The sequence below is a fragment of the Carcharodon carcharias genome, chromosome 7 (genome assembly GCF_017639515.1).
Source record: "Carcharodon carcharias isolate sCarCar2 chromosome 7, sCarCar2.pri, whole genome shotgun sequence".
Classification (NCBI taxonomy): domain Eukaryota; kingdom Metazoa; phylum Chordata; class Chondrichthyes; order Lamniformes; family Lamnidae; genus Carcharodon; species Carcharodon carcharias.
Genome location: NC_054473.1, coordinates 124736339 through 124759625, shown reverse-complemented (window position 1 = coordinate 124759625; position 23287 = coordinate 124736339). Strand labels below are relative to the sequence as shown.

The 23287-nt window shown below is 47.7% G+C and overlaps 1 protein-coding gene across 6 annotated transcripts in view; it reads left to right on the top strand.

Annotated features, from left to right (window-relative positions):
* The window catches only part of ano10b (anoctamin 10b), a 130412-nt gene that overhangs the window by 92065 nt on the left and 15060 nt on the right, over positions 1–23287 (top strand). For all 6 annotated transcript variants that reach the window (XM_041191744.1, XM_041191740.1, XM_041191739.1 and 3 more), the window contains 5 exons: positions 1913–2032; positions 3538–4104; positions 5081–5136; positions 13243–13317; positions 19511–19684. In XM_041191744.1, the coding sequence (XP_041047678.1) occupies positions 1913–2032; positions 3538–4104; positions 5081–5136; positions 13243–13317; positions 19511–19684 (992 nt within the window). The remainder of the gene's footprint in view (positions 1–1912; positions 2033–3537; positions 4105–5080; positions 5137–13242; positions 13318–19510; positions 19685–23287) is intronic.

Sequence of the window (23287 nt, the reverse complement as noted above, 5' to 3'; positions counted from 1 at the left end):
GCTGGCCACCAGTGTTGAGGAGAAACCTCATAGAGGGCCTCTAAGCCTGCCTGGCGTGCGGGCCCTTCCAGTCTGCTACTAGGAGGCCACTCCCAGGCAGCTAAACAATCCCCTGTCCTCTCTGGGGCCAAGAGCCAGTAGGCCATAAACTTGATGAATTGGCTGCACCCCTCTCCCACCTTGTGGACAGGTAGTTCTGCTGACCACCCCTCCCATCTGCCTCTAGGAACATGGCCCGGAGCTGGGGAACAGCCACGTAGGCCATCGGTGCAAAGCTTGGCACCCACCTATTCGCCCACCTCCATTCCTGCCCCCGACCAGGGTTAAAAATCTAGCCCCCAGTCTTAGGCAACTGAGTTCCATGGAAATACAGGAGCAACTTGAGGTTTTTAACCTCTTTGGGAGACATCTGAGAGATGATCGTACTGCTGTTGTAAATGGCATGGGAAAGGTAAATCTGAATTAAATTGCAACCGATTAAGGAGTCACAGGCACAAAGTAGTAAAAAGCAACTTTAATGTTGAGAGCAGGAAGTTTTTCTTTACAGAAAGAACGATCAACAATGGACTATGCATCTGTAGTAATGCTGGGATTAAAAACCTTGGAATCAGTTAAGAATCAACTGGATGCTATAATGGGTCCAAGTGTAGGATCGTTCTGCATGGATGAATTGAGATGCCCAAGAGGCCTTTCTCATCAATAAATATCTTGTGGTCTTGCAACGGGTGGGAAGGGGGGTGGGGGGGACATTTCTGCACGTGTCAAAACACACAAGTCCAGTATGTTCCTCTGTCACTGGCTTTCATTTCAATCTGCAGTAAGGAGCATCTGATGACATAGTTTCGACCTGCCTTGGCAGATGCCAGTCTGAGGCTGTAACTGCATTATAACTATTGGTTTTAGGTTAGACTTGTCTGCCTTGATTCTATTGCTCTTGTTAAAACCACTGTTAAAATGGCAGAAGCTGATTCTAACAAAAACTGCCTGGTAATTATTCAAGAACTGCCTGAAAACCGTTTTATTTTCTCTGAAACAGCCAGGTAGCAGTAGGATGGGTGGGAACATATGAGGCAGTAGGTGTGACCATCAAGTCTGTAAACTTTATAGAAAATTGGAATGAATTCCTAAGATTTGCTGGTGGAATCATAGATTAAAATAAATAGGAGCTGATGTAAATCAATTGCTTTTCCCCTGCCAACCCTGATCAAACTACTTACTGAAGGATAATATCCTAGGAGGGAGGTAACTGTATAAAACTTGCACTGTTAGTGTCGAATATAAAACTGGTCACAGAGTTATCAAAAGCTTGGAGCTCCACGGCTAAATATTGCCTTAAAAGTTTAGAAATAGCCAATGCAATCAAATGTTGCAGTTAAGAGTGTTGAACTAAGATGGGTACTTTCATTATTCAGAAACAGATATGGTAGCCTTGTTCATATTGTACTGGACGAACAGCCTGTATATTCTGAGCTCAAATCCAACCGTTGCAAGATATGATCACAGAGTTCAGTAAATGTAGCAATATGTGGGATGGCACCAGATGATAATGATACTTACTAAACTGTTGTAAAAATCCAACAATTTCACTAATGTTCCTCAGGAAAGGAACCAAATCAATCTGTATATGAAGTCCCACATTATATGGTTAATAAATACTTAATTCCCTCTGGTTGGGTAATAAAAACAGTGTTAACCATTTCCCTAGAATATTTAAAATGTGCAGTCTGAAAATTTATCCCATCATTAACTCCATTTTAAATGTTGGGTTACGGATAATCTGTCTCTTTGAGATAAGTTCAATGCTGTTTAAAAAAGGCCTGAAGAATCTCAAACCTATAACTTTGACAGAATGATGCATAAGGTAACTGTCCTTAGTGTCTACAACCTCAATTCTTATGTGCCTTGATTTCAGTTAACAGGCTGCGGAAAAGCAAGATTCTACATACATTCTATCCACTGCATGATGAGGAATTGCTGACTGAGCTGGGAAATCACTGGCAGTCTCATAGGAATCTGAGCTTACAACCCATTGGTAAGCAGACCGAATTTTGAACGTCGCTTGTGGTTCACATTTTGTGTGAACTATTTTATAAGGGACAGGGCCGCCCAAGCATCTATTACAATATCCATCCCTTCCATTCCCTGTGTGATGGTCAGTTGTATGTCCCAAATGTTGTTTGGTTCCTTCCTTCAGAACCGCAAAAACCATGTCCAGAACCTTTCAAAAAATGAATTCCATGATGTACTGTATTGGCCCCAAACCATCTTTTACGAATGTCAAACCTGAATGGCTTTTATAGTTACCATTGGCTTAGTCTTAAGACTCTTATCGTAATGCCCCTCATCTCAGTTTATACAATCTCTTGATGTTCATTGTCTTAACCCTACCTTGGTTTTTTTAACTGTTACTCCCATGTGTCCAAGTTTATTACTTGCACTACTTTCACTTGGCTTATATAGTGTGATGTTGACCTCTTCCTTTTCTGTAATTGTTTATTGCTTTATTTACATTCTTGTTTGTGTTTTCTCCAACCACACATGTGCCTATTGATAAATAATTAAAACAAAAGTAACACGTTAAACCACATTATACATGGTAAGAGTCCTCCACATTTGGCGAAGGTGTGTGTCAAGGGACGTTTGTGTTGCATTAAAGGAGGTGAAGGGATACTACACCTGGCAAAATGAAATATGATAGTGAACATGCACATGAAACAGGGCTTTTTCATGTTGCATCATACCGTGTATTAAGAGATTTCAGCTCTTCATTGTGATGAGAGTTTAATATATCACATCAGCTGGCTCTCATCTCTAAGTCAAAACGTTCTGGGTTCAAGTCACACTCTAGGGCCTGAGCACAGAAATCAAGGCTGATGCTCCAGTGCTGCACTGGATGTGCTGTCTTTTGGATGAGCTGTTAAGGCCTTGCCTGCCCTCTCAGGTGGAGGATCCCATGGCACTATTTTGAAGAAGAGCAGGGGAGTTAGCCCCACTGTCCTGGCCAATATTTATCCCTCAATTAATATCACAAAAGCAGATTATCTGAGCATTATCACATTGTTGTTTGTGGGATTTGCTGCATGCAAATTGTCTGCTGTGTTTCCTACATTACAACAGGGCTACATTTCAAAGTATTTCATTAGTTTTAAAGCACTTTCATAAAATCCAGTGATCATGAGAAGTGCTATATAAATGCAAGTCTTTCTTTTAGCATTGAATATGAATGGAGTGTAGCATTGCAACATTATGAGATTTCAACATAACACACCATGCTTTTCAACCATGCCTCCCCACTCAGTGAGTCTGGTTCTTGGCCTAATGTCACAGCAAGGCCCCAAGCCTTCTCATAGAAAGTCAGGGTGCCAAAATGGAAGGAAAATCACAAGTTGAGGGGAGGAGGGACTGCCAAAAGGTGGGTAAAGAAAATTGCCTCAGTTTCCTAATAGCAAGGCAGTTACCTAGGATCTAGGTGGGTCAACAGTATATGGCAGAGCAGTTCAGCTTTATCATTTTATTTTTGTGTGTTTTTTTTTACAGATTCAATTTATAGATATTTTGGTGGTTCTGTTGCCATGTACTTCAGTTTTCTTGAATATTTCACCTGTTCTCTGATGCCGATGGCAATCTTTGGTATCATACTGGTCTCTCTATCGATGGACACAATAGACAAATGCATCCTCTTTTCTTGTCTCAACATGATCTGGTCAACTGTAGTCATGGAGTTATGGAAGCGCCAAAGTTTTGTTCTGGCCTACACTTGGGGAACCATGCAGATGAACAGCCAGTTTGAGGAGCCCCGTGCGGATTACAAAGGCTTGATGGGAACAAATCCTATCACCCATCGCTATCAGCCCTATTATCCTGCATGGAAACGCAAAGTGAAGATCTGGCTTGTTTCTGTGCCGATACTGTGTTTATTCCTGGGCTTTTCTCTCTATGGGATGTTTGTTTTCTTCAGAGCAGAAGCATGGGTCAAGGCCTATCACAGCGAAAATGATGGCTGCTGGGCCTGTGCATTATATTTACCAAGTGTTCTTCACTCTCTCTATGTTACCAGCATGAACATCCTGTACAAAATGGTCGCCAAAATGCTCACTGAATGGGGTAAGTGCATATTGAGAACAGTCAACAGCAAACAATTATCTGGCCTGTGGCAATATTGCCCAGAAGCCCCACTTTTACAGGAAACAGTCAGTCAGGTGATTTCATGGTTACATGTGTCCTCTTGGCATAGTTCCCCACTGATTAAGCTAAATTTGTCAGCCCATCAGAAATCTCTAGGATGGGCTGAAATCTCTAGGAATTAAAGATCAATCACCTGGTCAATGCTGAGAGTAATCCAGGAGAAAAGAAAATCATGGAAAAAAATTTTGATTTATTTTTACATTGTCTATTAGCTAGAACAATATTGAAGATGGAGAAAAATGGATGGGGCAGTTGTACTCACAGGAATATGTCAAATCAGCCCCCCAGACAATGCAGTCTGCTGGCCTACACTATCTGCCTGAATCATCTTAACTACTTGATGGATTTTCTCCTAAATTTTATTCCAACTCAAATCCCTCCACTGAGAGAGCACCATGTGAGGTGCTCTAATAACTATGTTATGTAGATGTCAGCTCTGTGGGAGCACTCTCTCCTCTGGGTCTGAAGTTTGTGGGTTCTAGCACCACTTGAGACTTGAGTGCCCAATCCTGGCTAACACTTCAGTGCAGCACTGAGGGAGACCTGCATCATCATCGTCTTGTGATGCTAAACCTTTGCCCTCGCGGGGGGGGGGGGGGGGGGGGGGGGGGGCTAAGGGGGAGTGTGTACATTTACAATTCCATGAAGCCCCTCAAGATATTTTTCTACATTAGAAGTGCTAGATAAATGACAATATTTAAGATAAAAATATTTATAGAAAAACAGCTGTAGTACTGTTTCACGGCTTGGTGTAGACTAAGGATAACAGTGAAGATACAGGTAAAGAATGGGGGTGGGTGATGCAAGAGAAAGCATGGGGAAATTAAAATAAGGCAAACAAGGGTTGTAGATGCAGCTGCAATGCTTTCTAAAATTTGTTACAACTTTATTCCAGAAAATCATCGACTACAAACTTCTTTCCAAAACCATTTGACAATAAAGGTGTTAGTGGTGAGTACACACAAGCACTCACTGCACTTTCAAACCAGCCATCATTTTTAAATGAATACACTTTCAGCTTTGAGTGATTACATAGCATCCTGGCAAAGGAGGCAGGAAAGCTGATTCCCTGGCATTCTGCACCAGGAGGGGGCACCATACCAGGCTTGTCCAAACTTTTTGCTCAGGGGGTGGGCGGCACATCTGCATTTTCTCTCACTCGAGGGGCTGATGAGCAAATTTCGGAAAGATAAGGTTTGGCTCAACAATAAACTGAATTTCAAAAAAAATGTTGAGGTATTGAGAAAGGAAACAATTCCTGAGCAAAAGTAATGTCATATCAATAAATTGTTACATTAAAAAAGAGTAATTAATAAAAATGACCAGAGTGTGAAAGGATGTGTGTGTCAGTGTGTGTGTCCGGCTCACTCCCTGTCTCAGGGTGCTCACTCACTCACCCTCGCCCACTGTGCTTGGCCATATGTGTTGGTGTGTGGTGGTGACAGTGAGTGAGAAACCTGAGACTGGGAATAAGCCAGACACTCACTCTCTCATAAATATAAAAGCAAAATAATGCAGATGCTGGAAATCCACTTCTGGGCCTGCTGATCAGGCGTGTCCGATGAATGTAAGATTCAGGCCACACACACGCACACACACACACAGACACACACACTCTCTCTCTCTCACTTTCATAAACACACACTCTCACTCCCACACATACATACACAACACTCTCCCATACACATACTTGCTCTCACTCTCACTCCCACACACACATACATACATGGCAAATTTTTATGCCCCGCGGACGGGCACGAGCCCGACCCAATTGGGAGTAAAATAATGCGTGATGACGTCAGGAGAGCATCCCATCGTCATCGCGCATTCATGTGATATTTTGGTCAGCGGGCACACTGCCGACTCTCACAACAATTAAGAGGCTTATTAAGACCAGTAATCAATTAATTTAATCCTATTTTTCACTTACAGTTGGCGGGTGGGTGAATAGGCCAGGCGGCCTTTGCATTTTTGAGGAAACCTCATCCAGTAGTACTTAAAAAAATAAATTTGAAACATCATTTTTAATATATCCCTGTTCATGTAACTGAGTCACATATGAGGACATGTTTCCCTTATTTTTAAAATCTTTATTTTTCATTTTAAAATTCTTCAGCTCCCTGAGGCAGCTCTGTGCCTTCAGAGAGCTTTCAGTGAGCGCGCACAGGAAGACTTCAGCACTCGCAATCCTCCCACCCCCACCCTGGCAGTGCTGAGGTTGTCAGCACACGTTTCCCACTGGCTGGCCGTTAATTGGCCAGCCGGCATGGAATCACGGTCGGACCCTGATTGCAGGTGGCAGTCCATTTTGTGGCTGTTCCTGGGCCCACCCACCACGCATGCCTGACGGAGGGAAAATCCTGCCCGTAGACTCTCACTCCCACACCGCTCCCACTCCCACACCGCTCCCACTCCCACACTGCTCCCACACCACTCTCACTCCCACACCGCTCTCACTCCCACACCGCTCTCACTCCCACACCGCTCTCACTCCCACACCCCTCCCATACCACTCTCACTCCCAAGTCACTCTCACTCCCACACCACTCTCACTCCCACACCACTCTCACTCCCATACCGCTCTCACTCCCAAACCGCTCTCACTCCCACACCGCTCTCACTCCCACACCGCTCTCACTCCCACATCACTCTCACTCCCACACCGCTCTCACTCCCACATCGCTCTCATTCCCACACCGCTCTTACTCCCACACCGCTCTTACTCCCATACCGCTCTCACTCCCACATCGCTCTCACTTCCACACCGCTCTCACTCCCACACCACTCCCACACCACTCTCACTCCCACACCACTCTTACTCCCACACCGCTCTCACTCCCACATCGCTCTCACTCCCACACCGCTCTCACTCCCACACCGCTCTCACTCCCACACCACTCCCACTCCCACACCACTCTCACTCCCACACCACTCTCAAACTACTCTCACGCTCACACCACTCTCACTCCCACACCACCCTCACACCACTGTCACTCCACCACTCTCACATCACTCTCACCCTCACACCACTCTCACCTTCACACTACTCTCACCCCAAACCACTCTCACTCCCACACCGCTCCCACACCACTCTCACCCGCACACCGCTCTCACTCCCACACCGCTCTCATTCCCACACCACTCTTACTCCCACACTACTCTCACTCCCATACAGAAACACTCTCTCACTCCCACGTACACAAACACTCTTTTTTACCCCCACATACATACACACACACAAACTCTCACTCCATATGGTGGGGAGGTGATGGCGTAGTGATATTGCTGCTGGGCTAGTAATCTAGAAACCCAGGGTAATGCTCCAGAGTCCCAGGTTCAAAACCTGCCACGGCAGATGGTGAAATTTGAATTCAATAAAAGTCTGGATTTAAAAGTCTGATGATGACTATGTAAAAACCCATCTGGTTCACTAATGTCCTTTAGGGAAGGAAATCTGTCGTCCTTACCTGGTCGGCCTACACATGGTTGACTCTGAAATGGCCTAGCAAGCCACTCAGTTGTATCAAAACCATCACAAAGTCACAAAAAAGGAATGAAATGGAACAGACCACGTGGCATCAATGGCAATCCTGTTGACCCTGCAACGTCCTTCTTACTAATATCTGGGGGCTAGTGTCAAAATTGGGAGAGCTGTCTCACAGACTAATCAAGCAACAGCCTGACATAGTCATCATCACCAAATCATACCATACAGATAATGTTCTATACACCACCATCACCATCCCTGCGTATGTCCTGTCCCGCCAGCAGGACAGACCCAGCAGAGGTAGCAGCACAGTGGCATACAGTTCGGAGGGAGTTGCCCTGGGAGTCCTCACCATCGATTCCGGACCACCTGAAGTCTCATGACATCAGGTCAAAGGTGGGCAAGGAAACCTCCTGCTGATTACCATGTGCCTTCCTCTCTCAGCTGATGAATCAATGCTCCTCCATGTTGAACACCACTTGGAGGAAGCGCTCAGGGTGGCAAGGGTGCAGAATGTACTCTGGGTGGGGGACTTCAATATCCAGCACCAAGAGTGGCTTGGAAGCACCACTACTGACTGAGTCCTAAATGACATATCCGCTAGACTGGGTCTGCAGCAGGTGGTGAGGGAACCAACAAGGGGGACAAACATACTTGACCTCATCCTCACTAAACTGCCTGTCACAGATACATTTGTCCATGACAGTGTCAGTAGGAGTGACCACCGCACAGTTATTGTGGGGATGAAGTCCTGCCTTCACACTAAAGATACCTTCCATGGTGTTGTGTGGCACTACCACCGTGCTAAATGGGATAGATTTCGAACAGATCTAGCAACTCAAGACTGGGCATCCATGAGGTGCTGTGGGCCATTAGCAGCAGCAGAATTTTATACCACCGTAATCTGTAACCTCATGACCCGGCATATCCCCCACTCTACCATTACCATCAAACCAGGGGATCAACCTTGGTTCAATGAAGTGTGCAGGAGGGCATGCCAAGAGCAGCACCAGGCATACCTAAAAATGATGTGGCAACCTGGTGAATCTATAACATAGGACTACTTGCATAAGCAGTGAGTGATAGACAGAGCTAAACGATCCCACAACCAACGGATCAGATTTAAGCTCTGCAGTCCTGCCACATCCAGTAGTGAATAGTGGTGGACAATTAAAGAACTCATTGGAGGAGGAGGCTCCACAAATATCCCCATCCTCAATGATGGAGGAGCCCAGCACATCAGTGCAAAAGATAAGGCTGAAGCATTCTCAACAATCTTCAGCCAGAAGTGCTGATTGGATGATCCATCTCAGCCTCCTCCGGAGGTCCCCAGCATCATAGATGCCAGTCTTCAGCTAATTCAATTCACTCCACGTGATATCTAGAAATGGCTGAAGGCACTGGATACTGCAAAGGCTATGGGCCCTGACAATATTCCGGCAATAGTACTGAAGACTTGTGCTGCAGAACTTGCTGAGCCTCTAGCCTGGTTGTTCCAGAACAATACATGTTGTTCTGGCTATGTGGAAAATTGTCCAGGTATGTCCTGTGCACAAAAAGCAGGACAAATCCAACCCAGCCAATTATCACCCCCATCAGTCTACTCTCCATCAATAAAGTAATGGAAGGGGTCATCAACAGTGCTATCAAGCGGCACTTGCTTTGCAATAACCTGCTCACTGACACCCAGTTTGGGTTCCGCCAAAGTCTCTCAGCTCCTGACCTCATTACAGCCTTTGTTCAAGCATGGACAAAAGAGCTGAACAACCGAGGTAAGGTGAGAGTGACTGTCCTTGACATCAAGGCTGTATTTGACCAAGTGTGGCATCAAGGAGCCCTAGCAAAACTGAAGTTGATGGGAATCAGGGGGAAAACTCTCCGCTGGTTGGAGTCATACTTAGCACAAAGCAAGATGGTTGTGGTTGTTGGAAGTCAGTCATCTCAGCTCCAGGATATCACCGCAGGAGTTCCTCAAGGTAGTGTCCTAGGCCCAACCATCTTCAGCTGCTTCATCAATGACTTTCCTTCCATCAAAAGGTCAGAAGTGGGGATGTTCACTGATGATTGCACAATGTTCAGCACCATTCACAACTCCTCAGATACTGAAGCAGTCCATGTCCAAATGCAGCAAGACCTGAACAATATCCAGGCTTGGGCTGACAAGTGGCAAGTAAGATTCATGCCACACAAGTGCCAGGCAATGACCATTTCCAACAAGAGAGAATCCAACCATCACCCCTTGATGTCCAATGGCATTACCATCACTGAATCCCCCACTATCCACAACCTGGGAGTTACCATTGACCAGAAACTGAACTGGGCTAGCCATATAAACACTGTAGCTACAAGAACAGGAATCCTGCAACGAGTAACCCACCTCCTGACTCCCCAAAGCCTGTCCAGCATCTACAATGCACAAGTCAGGATTGTGATGGAATACTCCCTACTTGCCCACACAAGAAGCTTGACACCGTGCAGGATAAAGCAGCCCGCTTGATTGGCACCACATCCACAAACATTCATTCCCTCCACCATTGATGCACAGTAGCAGCAGTGTGTACCAGCTACAAGATGCATTGCAGGAATTCACCAAGGTTCCGTCAACAGCATCTTCCAAACCCACAGCCACTACTATCTAGAAGGACAAGGGCAGCAGATAGATGGGAACACCACCAACTGGAGGTTACTCTCCAAGTCACTCACCATTCTGATTTGGAAATATATCGCCGTTCCTTCACTGTCACTGGGTCAAAATTTTGGAACTCCCTTCCTAACAGCACTTGGATATACCTACACCACATGGACTGCAGCTCAGCACCACCTTCTCAAGGGCAATTAGGGATGGGCAATAAATGCTGGCCCAGCCAGCGAAGCCAAGAACCCATGAATGAATAAAAAAAAAATCACATATTCTCACTCCCAGATGGGCAGACACACACTCTCGCTCCCACACACACACTCCCACACGCACACTCTCTCACTCCCACACACACTTACCCTCTCTCGCTCCCACACACACACAAACACACTCTCTCACTCAGACACACACACAGACTCTCTCACTCACACACACTTGTTCTTTCACTCCCACACATTTGTTCACTCACTCCCACACAACACACTCTCTCACTCCCACACACGTACACACGCACACATACTCTCACTCCCAAACACACACACACACTCTCTCACTCCCACACACACACACACACACACAAACACACTCACTCCCAAACACTCGTTCTCTCACTCTCACACACACACACTCCCTCACTCCCACACAAACACTCTCTTGTTCCCACACACTCAGTCTCTCACTCCCACACATACACACACACTCTCACTCCCACACACACACAAACACACTCTCTCACTCCCCCCCACACACACATACACACACATCCACTCATTCCCACACACTCATTCTCTCACTCCCACAAACTCACTCTCTCACTCCCACACACACACACTCCCCCTCACTCCCATATACTCACCATGGCACTGTCTCCTTCTGGGTCCCGCTGCAACTTTGGCCTGCGCAGGCTCTAGCCCTGCCATATCTTGGCTACCCGGGCTCCAATCCCGCCATACTTTAGGTCCCCCGGGCTCCAGCTTCGCTGATCTTTGGTTCCCTTGGGCCAGGCAGTCCTCAGCACACTCATGGCCACCGGTGTTTGCTGCCCACAGATCAGAGACTGCTTCTCTCCCTTATTTACTGCTAATAGGCTCACTACTGAGCCTATCAGCAGCAAACATGGGAAAGGAGTGGCCTGTAATTGGAGGAACAGCCCCGTATAAAACCCTGAAATACGCTTACCTGCATTTTAAACTTACAAGCCAGTCTTACCGGGTTTTGAACAGCGGCTCCACAGGCTGCATTGAGGTGTTTCGTGGGCTGCAATGCAGCCTGTGGGCCACCAGTTGGACAAGCCTGTGCTAGAGTGTTGTGAGGCAGCGCATCCCCTTCAACTTTCACACTGGAGTAGATTCCTGCCTTTCCTTAGGCTTCTTCCTACAGTCTACTCCTTCAGGATCATGGCTTGACTGCACCTGATCATCCATGGTGTATTGTGTTAGTACCCCAATGTAATGTGCCTGAATGAATGCAGTAAATGCCGCAGCTTAGAAGTCAATTGTGCTGCAGCCATTTACAGTCTTTAAAATGGGGCACTAAATGTCTAACATGGCAGGCGGGTGATTATTCCACACTGGAAGTGCACCCAACTCAATGTTGGTTAGGGAGCCCTGTAGCTCTCCAGGGCACCTGCGTAAAACTGGAGTTTGAACCAATGCATGTAAATCAGGGCCACTGTTTAACCCTTTTGTAAAATGGGCTTGTGGATCACCACGGCATGTACTGCCTCACAGACATTTTGGGAGCAACTTTACCCTCTCACTGATACTTTGGGAGTAATTTCACCCCCTCATTGACACTTTGGGAGTAATTTCACCCTCTCACTGATACTTTGGGAGTAATTTCACCCCTTCATTGACACTTTGGGAGTAATTTCACCCTCTCACTGATACTTTGGGAGTAATTTCACCCTCTCATTGATACTTTGGGAGTAATTTCACCCCTCACTGACACCTTGGGAGTAATTTCACCCTCTCATTGATACTTTGGAGTAATTTCAACCCCTCACTGACACTTTGGGAGTAATTTCACTCCCTCACTAATACTTTGGGAGTAATTTCAGCCTCTCACTGACACTTTGGGAGTAATTTCATCGCCTAGCAGACACTTTGGGAGTAATTTCACTCCCTCACTGACACCTTGGGAGTAATTTCACTCTCTCATTGATACTTTGGAGTAATTTCAACCCCTCACTGACACTTTGGGAGTAATTTCACTCCCTCACTGACACCTTGGGAGTAATTTCACCCTCACATTGATACTTTGGAGTAATTTCAACCCCTCACTGACACTTTGGGAGTAATTTCACTCCCTCACTGATACTTTGGGAGTAATTTCAGCCTCTCACTGATACTTTGAGAGTAATTTCACCCCTCACTGACACCTTGGGAGTAATTTCAGCCTCTCACTGACACTTTGGGAGTAATTTCACCCTCTCACTGACACTTTGGGAGTAATTTTACCCTCTCGCTGACACTTTGGGAGGAATTTCAAACTCTCACTGACACTTTGGGAGTAATTTCACCACCTCACTGCACTTTGGGAGTAATTTCACCGCCTCACTGACACTTTGGGAGTAATTTCACTTCCTCACTGAACTTTGGGAGTAGTTTCATCCCCTTACTGACACTTTGGGAGTAATTTCACCCCCTCACTGACACCTTGGGAGTAATTTTACCCTCTCATTGACACTTTGGGATAATTTCCCCCCCTCACTGACCCTTTGCGAGTTGTTTCACCCTTGTTGCTGACACTGCAGGTAATTCATTCCCACAGACTGCCAGATAAAAGAATCAGATAGGATTATTTTTGAAGAAAAATTCTAAATGGAAGTTTCTTTAAGGTTTCACATGAGATGACTTCCTTAATAATTATGCAGCTGCAGTACAATATTTTAAATCTGAAGACAATTATTAATTTCACCTTTCATTTTCAGTTTCGCTTTGTCAATTGTTTTGCTGCCCTGTTTTACATCTCATTCTACCTCCAGGATCTGGAGCTTCTCAGAAAGGTAGGCATTTCCAAATCTGTCCATCTACTGAGCACCTTTTGTATTTAATTTTAACCATACTTAATACTGCAGGCTGATTGGCTTGTAGGAACAGTCAGTTGGTCAATTGTGATCTATTGGGGGCACCAATGTGATGTCATTGATATCACAACTGGTCTTTTTTGTTCAGACTGAGAAAGCTTTTGATGTAAAAGTCCATATACACTGAAGCCCAGTGACATATTGAGACTAACAACAAACATGAATGCATTTATTTAGAGCAGCAGATAATGGCGATGGATCTCCCTCTGCATCCATGTCATGAAAATATAATGATTCTCATAATATTATTGTGATTTATTGTAAAAGATGGTTAATAATGGGGTCTGTATAGTTTCTCTGTGGCCAGAATTTTCCTGTTGGCATGAGGTGATGGGCCCTGCATACCTGTGTGTAAAATGATGCATGTTGACGTCAGGCGAGCGTCCTGAATTCACTGTGCACCATCGTGATATTTGGGAAGGTGGGCGTGCTATACGTTTGGATGCATGCCTGCCATCAATTAACGTGCGTGATTGGGGTAGCGAATGTGATGTTTGAAGGATTTAAGTGTGAAAGTAACTTATACTTGGCTGAGTGAACAGGAAGACTTCAAAACTCATACCAGCTGCTAGGACAGGAGTAAAAGCCTTGGTCAGGGCTCTACAGTAGAAATCATTTCTGGGGCCTGCAGCTTTCAGGAAGCCTTCCCTTAGCCTGGGAATGGGAGTTGTGCACTCCACTGGAGACACCTCCTCTGAGGAGGAAGGGAGGGCCAGAAGGCAGAGGAGGCCAGGAGTCTACATTCAGCCTCCAGGGGAGCGACCTTTGGGAGGAGAGGCATAGGCACAAGGGGCGCAGGGCCAACAGGTAGTCCAAGGCGGAAGGGGCTGCAGAAGATGCCACTATCCTGCTGCCAGGGTTTACAGGTGGTGAAGCAACTACCTCAATATGTCTGAGGTACAGTGCCGAAGGAGGCTCCATTTTTCAAGGGAGACAGTCACCTACATTTGTCAGATGATAGGCCCTGAGATCTCTGCAAACTGTGTGGGTGGACACCCATGTCAGTGGCTCTAAAGGTCACAGCTGCCCTCAGATTCTATGCCTCCGGCTCTTTCCAGGGGTCGGTGGGTGATCTTTGTGGTGTCTCCCAATCAGCTGTCCACACTTGTGTCAAGCAGGTTACAGACGCTCTGTTCAGGTGTGCATTGACTTTCATTCACTACCGTTGGGACGGGGCCAGCCAGGCAGAACAAGCCAGAGGCTTCACGGCCATTGCTGGCTTCCCCTGCATCCAGGGTACTATAGACAGCACACATGTGGCCAGCGATGCACCAGCAGGTGAGCCCGGTGCCTTCGTCAACAGGAAGGGCTTTCTCTCCATGAACGTGCAGATAGTGTGTGATCACAGGATGCAGATTCAACAAGTCTGTGCAAGGTACCCAGGCAGCTCCCACGACGCTTACATCCTCAGACACTCCCAAGTGCCGGGGCTCTTCAGTACTCCAGCCAGCCTGGATGGATGGCTGCTGGGGGACAAGGGCTATCCCCTTAAAAGGTGACTCATGACACCTCTCCACCATCCAAGAACAGAAGCTGAGCAGCGGTACAATAGGAGCCATGTCTCCAAAAGGGCTGTGGTGGAGAGAGCCATCGGTCTTCTCAAGATGCGCCTCCGATGCCTGGACTGCTAAGGGGCGCATTCCAATACCCCCCAGATCATGTGTCGCTGATAGTGGTTGCATGCTGCACCCTCCACAATTTGGCGCTGGAAAGGGGCGGCACAGTGGATGAGGAAGACGTGGACACAGTTGCTCCGGATGCACACGATGAGTCCAGCAGTGAGTCAGAGGATCAGCACGCACAGGGAAATGCTGAGGGGGTAGACACTGACCCGGTCAACCTCCAGGGAGGCAGGGACACCCAAGAGGATTTAATCCAAAGAACCTTCAGCTAGCCCACCACAGATGGACCTTCAACACACGCCAGGGCTTGAGACCTGAGTGCTAAATCAGCCTGGATAGTAACATTAACTAAGGCCCTTGTTAATAAAGCTCAATGTCAGACAACTCACTCATAATATCATGACTTCCCTTCCACTTACAGAAGTAATGAATCACCCTGAGGCATGGCAACATGTCAAGATTTATTGAGTAAATAAAAGTAAATTCATAAAGCAAAACAAAAACGGTGTTGGACATCACACCAAGTCTTCAACCAAGCACCAGTGAGAAACCCGTGGTGTGCCTACGGTGCCTTAAATTTACACTTATGGGTGCTATAGCTAGGCGCTGTCCCCTCACTGGCACTGGCATCTGAGACAGCCTGCTCACTGTGCTGTCCTGTTGGCCTTGATGACCTTGGCGGGCGTCCTCTGGCCCATGGAGCCTGTGCTGGCCCCACTTGGGAGGGAGTGGCCAGTTCCACAGCTGGTTTCTCCCCAGTCATCGCAGCCTCATCAGATGCCACGGTCACTGGCAGAGGGACAGAGGGGCTGCCGCCCTCATCCAGATCACCCTGAGAGGAGCCCACAGAGACGACAGGCAGCTGCTGCGCCGATGTGAGGTTGCTTCGGACCTCCCTGCTCACTTGGTGCCCAGACCATCTCCCACACTGGCACTGGCCAGCTATGGCCAATGCTGCTGTGAGGGCTTGCAGGTCCGATTGTTCTCCTAGAGGTGCCTCTTCACGAGAGTCGCCACTCTCTCCGTGGAGGATGCATGGCGCTCAGCCAGAGGCTCATTGTATTGGTGATGCTCCACATGGACTCCTCCGGCACAGACACCATGCCATGTATAGTCCCATGTATCTCTGCCAGGTTGTCCTGCATACCCTACTACATTTCCAGTGTTCGCTGCCTCACGGACAACTCCAGAGGCACATCATCAACCACCGTCCAAGCATGTGCCTGGACCCCAGCACTCCTCCAACTGCCGGTGCCCATTTGCACTCTCTGTCTCTGCCTGCACCTCAAGCGATTGTGACGTGCCCTCACCGCTGTGCCCCAGGACACTAGCCGAAGATCTAATTCCCACTGAGGTGCTAGTATCTACGCTAGTGCCTGCCTGGCTGAGATTGTGTGACGCTGGTGAGTGCATTTGCTCAGGAGCTTCAGGTGTGAGAGGTGGACCCTCTGTCTCCTCCTCCTGGCCCCGCTCCGGTGATGCTGAAAGGAAGAAAAAGGACATTTGATTAGTCACAGTGCAGATAATGTCAACTTGCATGCTGCTCCCCCGGATCATTATGCGCTCATCCTTCCATAAGCAATGGTCAACCCATGTTGCTAAATTCAATCATTGAACATTTAGCAGTGCCATGGCTTTTGGGACACACATGGTGACCTGAGTTTTTGCCAAACATACCTCCCTGTGGCACCCCAGCCTCACCACCACTGGTGGACCTGGGGACATGGCACCTCTCCAGATCCGTGGCCTGCTGCTCAAAAGCCGTTATGATGACCAACTGGGCCTGCCCTCCGCCAGTCCACATTCGTTCTGCACAATTGTGTGCAGTCTTTTCCTGAAAAGGAGGGAGGAGCATCGATTAGTCCAGCATGTACGTGAATTCCCATCTCATCCCTGCCAACCGAACCAGAGTGAGACATCGCAGGACTCCAGTTCTTTGTCGCCCCACAGCTGCCGAGCACTCACGCAAAGAAGCCAGGGCTGACCCCCAGCCCCTGTCTTTGGCCAAATGCTGCCTCCTTCACATGTGGCACCACAAGGTGTCACTTTGCTAAGCAAGGAGGCACAAGCATGTGGAGCACAAAGACCAGCAGATAGATTGGTGCCCCACCAACTGGAAGCTCCCCTCCCAGCATTTTAGCACCCTGACTTCGGCATGCTTCACAGTTCCAGCTCTCTGCCTAGGTGCAGATCCTTGACTTTCCACTCCATTCTATACTCTGGGTGTCAGTGTCACACATGCTGCGGAGGCAGAACGCACCCTAGCTCAACTTTCTCAGGGTGAACTGGGCATGGGCAATCTCTGCTGTCACACCCAGCGAGGAGTCCATGCCGTGAAGGAATCAATAATGTTACTGTACTTAGAGTTGGCGGGTGTGTTGGGGTTGGGGTAGTTTGAGGGAAAGGATGACGGCTGCATTAAGTGCCTTGAGGCAACATAGTACCCACCCTTCCCGAGTGCAGGAGATCATTAAACCTTTTGTGGCACTGAGGCCATGTGCACCTCACCACATCGTGGGAGCTAACACTCTCAGCCACTTCATCCCACACATGTTTGGTCAGGTGGGAGGGCCTTTGCCTCCTATCTCTTGGAAGAAGGACCTCCCGCCGCGCTGCCACCTCCTCCAGGAGGGCTGCTAGGCACTCAGGGAAATGAGGGGCACACTGCCCCATTGGTCTGTTCTCCAGCCTGGCTTGCTCCGATGGCCTACCCTTCGGCCTGGCCTGCTCCGAAGGTCTACCCTCCAGACTTGCGTCACCAACATTGCCCCTCTTCAGAGCCCTTTGCCTAGCCATTGCGAGAAGCCTTTCCAAGGCTGTCAGGCCTTCCTTTATACTGGCCGCCGGGTCGCCATTGGACCCGGTGGGCTGAGCGCGCCCGCCACCACCTGTCAACTCCCGCTATGCACTGGAGCCATGAAGTATGCTGGGTGGGCCTTAATTGGCCCACACGTGTAAAATGTGATCACGGGTAGCGATCGGGTCTGCGCCCGCCTGTGTCCACTCCCGACTGGCCGCCTGACATGGGGAAAATCCTCCCCCATGTGTATTTTTGGGATTTAAATGAATTGGAGACAGCTGGTCAGGCAGCTTTGAGTTATCAAAAAGAAGCTAGGTTTGAAATGTTAAATACATAAACATGGCTGAAGTTTTAGAATGTGAGGTGTAAGGAAAATTTGCATTTTTAGATAAACCAGGTTAGTTTAAGTTTCAAAGAGATGGTAAGATGCTAAACCTAGCCAGAAGAAGCTAAGCCAAACAGTGCATTTATTTTTCCCATTGGTTACTGATAAAATTAGTGCTATGAAAAGATTTATATTATTAGAAAAGTAAAGTTCCAAAGACATATCGGAACAATGAAATTTGCATTAAAAAGGGAGAGACATGTATAAAGTGGATGAGGAGAAGGTATTCTAAGATCTAACACAAGTGTGAAAAGCCTCCAGCCTTTGTGCATCAAGTTGCTGTCTACAGGAACCGAAGCTAAGAAAACTCACTTTGAATCCCACTGTCCAGGGTATTGTGTTGCTTTGCCTGTGTCTGTTTAAATCTATCTTTTTTTTACTGTTGCCTAACGGAGGTGTAACTGGGAGCCAGATTAATTATGGGTTTTAGGAGTTATTATAATACTAATTTGTGGACCTATGTATGTGCTTGAAATCTTTTCTTTTGTTAATAAATGTTTAATTTAGTTTTCTAAAACCCTCTGAAGTCCTAGTAGTTTTATTATTTCTGAATTCAGGGCACACATCTCAAACTAAAATACAAATTGCAAAATAGTTGTGACCGCGTGATCAAGTTTCTCTCGTGGATTTGATCTGCCTGGCACATATCATCTGTCACGTCATAACAATCCATTAAATCACTGGAATTATTTTTGAATGTCAAGTGGAAATCTGTGACCGAGTTACAATTAGTATTTCTTGTAACTCATGTTTTTGAGTTGATGTGTTCTGTGGAGACACCCACCGTAAAAATAAAATAAATCAAATTTAAGAAAGGAAGGAAAGGCAGGATGAGAATATTGAAAAGGCATAAATTGCCATGTGTATGCAGGCACACTTTTGACAGACATCACCAGCAAAGCAGAAGTGTTCAGCTTGCAATCATTGTATAAACTCTAAATTCTGGATTCCCTGAAGCCTGGTGAGGCCATATAAGTGATTATATTATCAAGTATATCCCACTCCTCCCTGATCTAGATTTTGAAGAGCCTCTACACTCCCCCACCACTACCACCACCACCACCACTTACTGTTAATTTTAGAAGATGAATGCTCAACTGGCTTCTGTGACATTCCAACTGTCCATTGGCTTAACCCCATTTATCAAAACGGGCTAATGGCTTCACTAAAATAACAGATCAAGGAATATCTTACAAATGCATTGCTCATTGACTATGATCACTGATCTTTATTAATCTTTAGACCTATAACTTTTAAAAGAAAGCTTTCAATTTTTAGGTCTCATTGTTGTTCCTTGCACCCTAGGAACTTGCATCACTGCTCGTTCTGACTCAGATCATCAATCAGCTCATAGAGACACTAGTGCCGTATCTCCACAAGACATTTATTGGAAAAGGGGCAGGTCTGAAGAAAGCCACAATGGAAAATGCACCAGACATCGACAAAATAAAATTGCAGGGTCAGATGCCACCATTTCCTGTAAGTAGTATCATACTCATTATTGTTCTTGGCCTTGTTCTACTCCAATATTTAGAACTATCTCCTCTCAGGATAAATGCTTTTAGAAGAATGTCTGTGATGTTTTTACATTTGAGCTGCGACAGAACTCAGTCTGCCTGGGATTCTGTTGAGGTATATAAAGTGTATGGGAGGAAGATTCAGGAGATCTGATTTTTTTTATCCCTTGACTGTTCTAGACACCTAACTGGTAAGAAAATTGTGAATGAAAAACAAAACATACTCATGGGGCAGAATTTTCTGGATGATGTGCAGGCGGCAGGCCCCGCACATCAGCGCTTAAAATGGTGTGCACTGACATCGGGCAAGCATCCCGATGTCGCCGAGTGCCATTGTGATGTTTAGCTGGGCAGGCGCGAAATGAAGCGTGACACGCGCCCGCCATTAATTAAAGTGCTTGTTAAGGCCCTTAACTCGGCAGTCAACACCGATTTTGAGGGGCCCGGGTGGTCTTCGGCTCGGCGCACGGCCGCAACAGGCAGGCGGGTAAGAGACTTTTTAACAAAGCTCATCCACAGGCGGGATATGTAGGCTCAGTGGGATTGTCAATGTTTTTTGTGAAGTATTTATTGCAGCAAGTGTTTTAAACTTGCCTGTGTGATCTGTAGCTGTTCAGATTGAATTCCAGCAGCTTTTTCTGTACTTTGAAGCTTCAGCTCAGCACTCTGTAGACAGTAATCTTTATCGGGACTGCAGCTTTCCAGAGGCCTCCATTTAGCCTGAGTTCTGACATCTCCACTGGAGGCAGCTCCTCTGAGGATGAAGGGAGGACTAGAATAAGGAGGAGGCCAAGATTGGACAATCGGCCAGAGGAGCCACCTATAGGAGGCCAGGCGCAGGTACAAGGGGAGCAGGGCCAAGAGGCAGTCCAAGGTGAAAGGGGCTGCAGAAGACGCCACTATCCTGCTGCCAGGGTACACTAGTGGCGGAGCAGCTACCTCAATATGAATGAGGTGCGGTGCCGAAGGAGGCTCCGACTGTCAAGGGAAACAGTCAACTACATCTGTCAGGTGATTGGCCCTGAGTTATCTCCTAACTGTGTGGGCGGACACCCCATGCCAGCGGCTCTGAAGCTCACAGTTGCCCTCTACTTCTATGCAACTGGCTCCTTCCAGGGTTCAGTGGATGATCTTTGCAGTGTCTCCCAATCAGCTGTCCACATTTGTGTCAAGCAGGTTACAGACGCATTGTTCAGATATGCATTGACCTTTATCCATTTTCGCTCTGACCAGGCAAGTCAGGCACAGCGAGCCAGAGGTTTTGCGGCCATTGCTGGCTTCCCCCGCGTCCAAGGTGCTATAGACTGCACATGTGGCCAGCAAGGCACCAACAGGTCAGCCCAGCGGCTTCGTCAACAGGAAGGGCTTTCAGTCCATGAACATGCAGATAGTGTGTGATCACTGTAAGTTTGTGCAAGGTACCCAGGCAGCTCCTACGACGCTTACATCCTCAGGGACTCCCAGGTGCCAGGGCTCTTCAGTGCTCCAGCTCAGCTGGATGGGTGGCTGGTGGGTGACAAGGGCTATCCCCGCAGAAGGTGGCTCATGACGCCTCTCTGTTTTCCAAGAACAGAAACTGAGGTTACAATAGGAGCCATGGCTCCACAAGGGCTGTGTTGGAGAGAACCATCAGTCTTTTCAAGATGGGCTTCCGATGACTGGATCGCTCAGGGGGCGCACTCCAGAACCCCCTAGATCGCGTCTCTCTGATCGTGGTAGTCTGCTGCACAATCTTGCTCTGGAAAGGGGGGATGCAATTGATGATGAAGACCTTAACACAATGGATGCGGCTGCACATAATGAATCCAGCAGTGGTTCAGGGGATGAGGAAGCACAGGGCGATGATGAGGGGCAGCACGCCAACCCGTAACTACAGCAAGGAGGCAGGGACATCCGGGAGACTTTAATCCAACGACCCTTCAGGTAGCTGCACACAAATGGATCTGCAGGACCAGCATTGCCTGACACATCCATATGCGGTACTTAAGTGCTACATCTTCCACCTCATCAGCTGCAACTAAGGGCTTAGTACATAAACCTCAATGTCCACTCAAACACATGATATATCTGTGAAACAGACAAATGCAGCACAAAGGAGACACCCTCGGCCATGGTCACAAATTTGGTGCCACCAAAAACAAAACAAAACGTTGCTCCGACGTTCAAAAAAATAAATTCCCTAATCTCGGGGGAACAGAAAAGCACCAGTGAGAAACTCGTGGTGTGCCTATCGTGCCTTATGCTTACATTTGCGGGTGCCTCGTCTTGCTGTCGCCCCATTACTCGGAGTGGCTCGTGAGACAGCCTGCTGACTCTGCTGTCCTGTTGGCCTCGATGACCTTGGCGGACGTCCTCTGGCCCGTGGAACCTGTGCTGGCCCCGCCAGGGAGGGAGTGGCCAGTTTCTGAACTGGCACCTCCCCAGTTGTCGCAGCCTCAACAGATGCAACGGTCACTGGCAGAAGGGTGGAGGAGCTGCTGCCCTCATCCAGAGCGCCCTGAGAGGAGCTCGCAGCAATGACAGGCAGCTGCTGCGCGGACGTGAGGTCATATTGGACCTCCCTGCTCACCGCAGATGGATGGGCACCGAGCTGGGACACTTGGTGCCCAGAACACCTCCCAAATTGCCAATGATCACCTGTGGCCATTAGTGCTGTGAGGGCTTGCAGGTCTGAGAGTAACCCAGTCAGATGCTGATCAATCTGTTGGAAGCCCCTCTCCATGAGAGTCGCCAATCTCTCAATGCAGGAAGCCTGATGCTCTGTCTTGAGGTTCATGCCATCACTGACACTCTGCCTGGACTCTTCCACCACAGAGACCAAGTGAAGCACACTCTCATGCAACCCTGCCAGGTGGTCCCGCGCACCCGGCCGCTTGTTCTGCAGCTGCTGCATGGCAGATCATCACCGCCCGTCTCAGCATGTGCCTGGGTCCCTGCAGTCCTCCGTATGCTGGCGCCATTGACACTCTCTGTCCGTCTCATCTCCTCCAGCGATTGTGAAGTGCCTTCTCCACTGTGCCCCTGGACACGAGCCGATGTTACATTCCCCACTGATGTGGTAGTCGCTGCGCTGCGCTGACTCGCTGAAATGATCTGACGCTCGTGCCAATTGACGCCCTTCAGGTGTAGAAGGGGGGGCTCTGGAGGTCTTCTTGGCGGCCATGCGGTGGTGATGCTGAAATTAACAAGGACAGTGGATCAGTTAGCGTTTAGTCAGTAACACAATTCATCCCTTTTCCCCCCAGACACTCAACCTTCAAGAACCTAAGGAGACGAACATTGGTGGTGTGTAACTAGTTAAGAGGAGACCCAAACATTACAGGCAGATACAGACAGGCTGGTCAGACGGCCTAAGGAATGCCACATGGAATGTTATGTGGATAAGTGTGAGGTTAAGCACTTGGGCAAGACAAACAAGGTACGGGAATACAGGATAAATGGTAGGACCGTTGAAAGTAAGGATGATTACAGGGACCTTGCTTGGCAGACCCATTAAGGTAGCAGAACAGGAACGTAAGGCGTTTAACAAGGTAAAAGCCAGATTTGCCTTTATTAGCCGAGGAAT